This window comes from Chinchilla lanigera, unplaced genomic scaffold (assembly GCF_000276665.1).
Source record: "Chinchilla lanigera isolate Chin_1 unplaced genomic scaffold, ChiLan1.0 scaffold00054, whole genome shotgun sequence".
NCBI lineage: Eukaryota > Metazoa > Chordata > Mammalia > Rodentia > Chinchillidae > Chinchilla > Chinchilla lanigera.
Window position 1 is genome coordinate 5,487,436 of NW_004955455.1, and position 1,479 is coordinate 5,488,914.

Below are 1,479 nucleotides of genomic sequence, written 5' to 3' on the forward strand. Positions count from 1 at the left end.
CTCGCTATGCAGTTCAGGCTGGCCTCGAACTCGCAAAGATCCTCCTGCCTCAGCCTCCCGAGTGCTGGGATTTCAGGCACGGGCCACCACGCCCGACTGAACTGTTGCTCTTGAACTAGTGGCCACTTTTGTAGGAAGAGGAGACCCGGCCTAGGGTCCCTATATGGAGATGGTGGGAGTGGGCAGCCAGACCTGAAAGTCACCCCTGTGTTGAAATACTCGTGTTACATAAACCCTGGTGTTCTCTCCTCCTCGGACACGGCCACCTCCTGCCAGTTTAACAGTTTAACAGGCAACACTCCCTCGCAGGAGAAATTTACAGACGCTTTGAGTCAGGGGAACAGTCAAGAAAGCTTCACACGGTGGGAACCTCCCTCATCGCTGCCTGGGTGTGACGCCAAACTCCCACTCCCCGCAGCAGGAAGGCCACAGGACGGGCACAGGGAAGGAGGGCCGATTCTCTGGGCACACCATGCAAAGGGCCTAAAGAGAACAGGATGTGTGCAGTAGAGATGAATTTCCAACATCCATCCACTCCAGAGCAAGGACGGGGAGAAAGAAAGTGGCCACTTGTCTTTGTTCTTAATAGCAAAGATGGAGCTGCAAGCCCCTGGCGAGGGAAGGGAGGAGGGTCCTTTCATTGGACGACAAAAACCAGTAAAGGCTTCACTTCCTGCCACCTGGCCATGTCTGGGACCTAGGGGGCTTTACCCATTCAGCTTGATTAATTTGCTGCAGAAGGAAAAGACTGTAATCTCACCTCCAGATCCATAGGCTTCTGCTAGGAGCACGCTGCTGAGAAGGAATGTCTGTACCCAGACCAACACCATCCTCTCCTCCTCGGTCCTGCAGGTGATTGAACAACCAGTATCCACCTGGGGTCCTTTTTGGCAGCAGCTTTGCCTTCCAGCCTAGTCTTGCAGCCAGATCTGCCCTTGTTATGCTCTTCTGGTAAACAGCCTCTCTTTAGAACTGGGAGCTTCCCAGCTAGCTTGCTGCAGCGCGAGGTGTTTTTCAGCTGAAAGGCGCCCCCTGGGTCCTAAGCCTCCTATGCCATGCAAGATCGCTAACCCTAGGCCAAGAGAGGAACTCAGCCAAGTGAAGAGAGGCTTAGCGATGGATCCATTTGAGACCTGCAGGGCTACATCTCCAAGGCTTTTCATCATTTCATGTGCATTTCTGTGAGTACAGAAACAATAATTTTGTCAAGAGGCATCATGGGGAAAGGGCGTTATAAGCACAAAAGCACACTTTTTTTTTTTTTTTTTTGGTTTTTTGTCTTTTTGAGACAGGGTCTCTCTATGCAGTTCAGGCTGGCCTTGAGCTCACTTCATAGCCCAGTCTGGTCTTGAACGTACAAAGATTTTCCTGCCTCAGTGTCCCCAGTGCTGGGATTACAGACGTGCGCCACCATGCCTGGCTATTTCTGTGAGTACAAAAACAATAATTCTGTCAAGCGGCATCATGGGGAAAGGGTAT

At 51.7% G+C, this 1,479-nt stretch overlaps 1 protein-coding gene across 1 annotated transcript in view; it reads right to left on the reverse strand.

Moving 5' to 3' along the window:
* Pik3ip1 (phosphoinositide-3-kinase interacting protein 1) overlaps positions 1-985 on the reverse strand; it is a gene marked incomplete in the record, with an annotated part of 13,852 nt that extends 12,867 nt beyond the window's left edge. Inside the window, 1 exon segment of the mRNA XM_013520330.1 lies at positions 761-985. Within this exon segment, the coding sequence (XP_013375784.1) occupies positions 761-772 (12 nt within the window).
* Between the last annotated feature and the right edge of the window lie 494 nt (positions 986-1,479).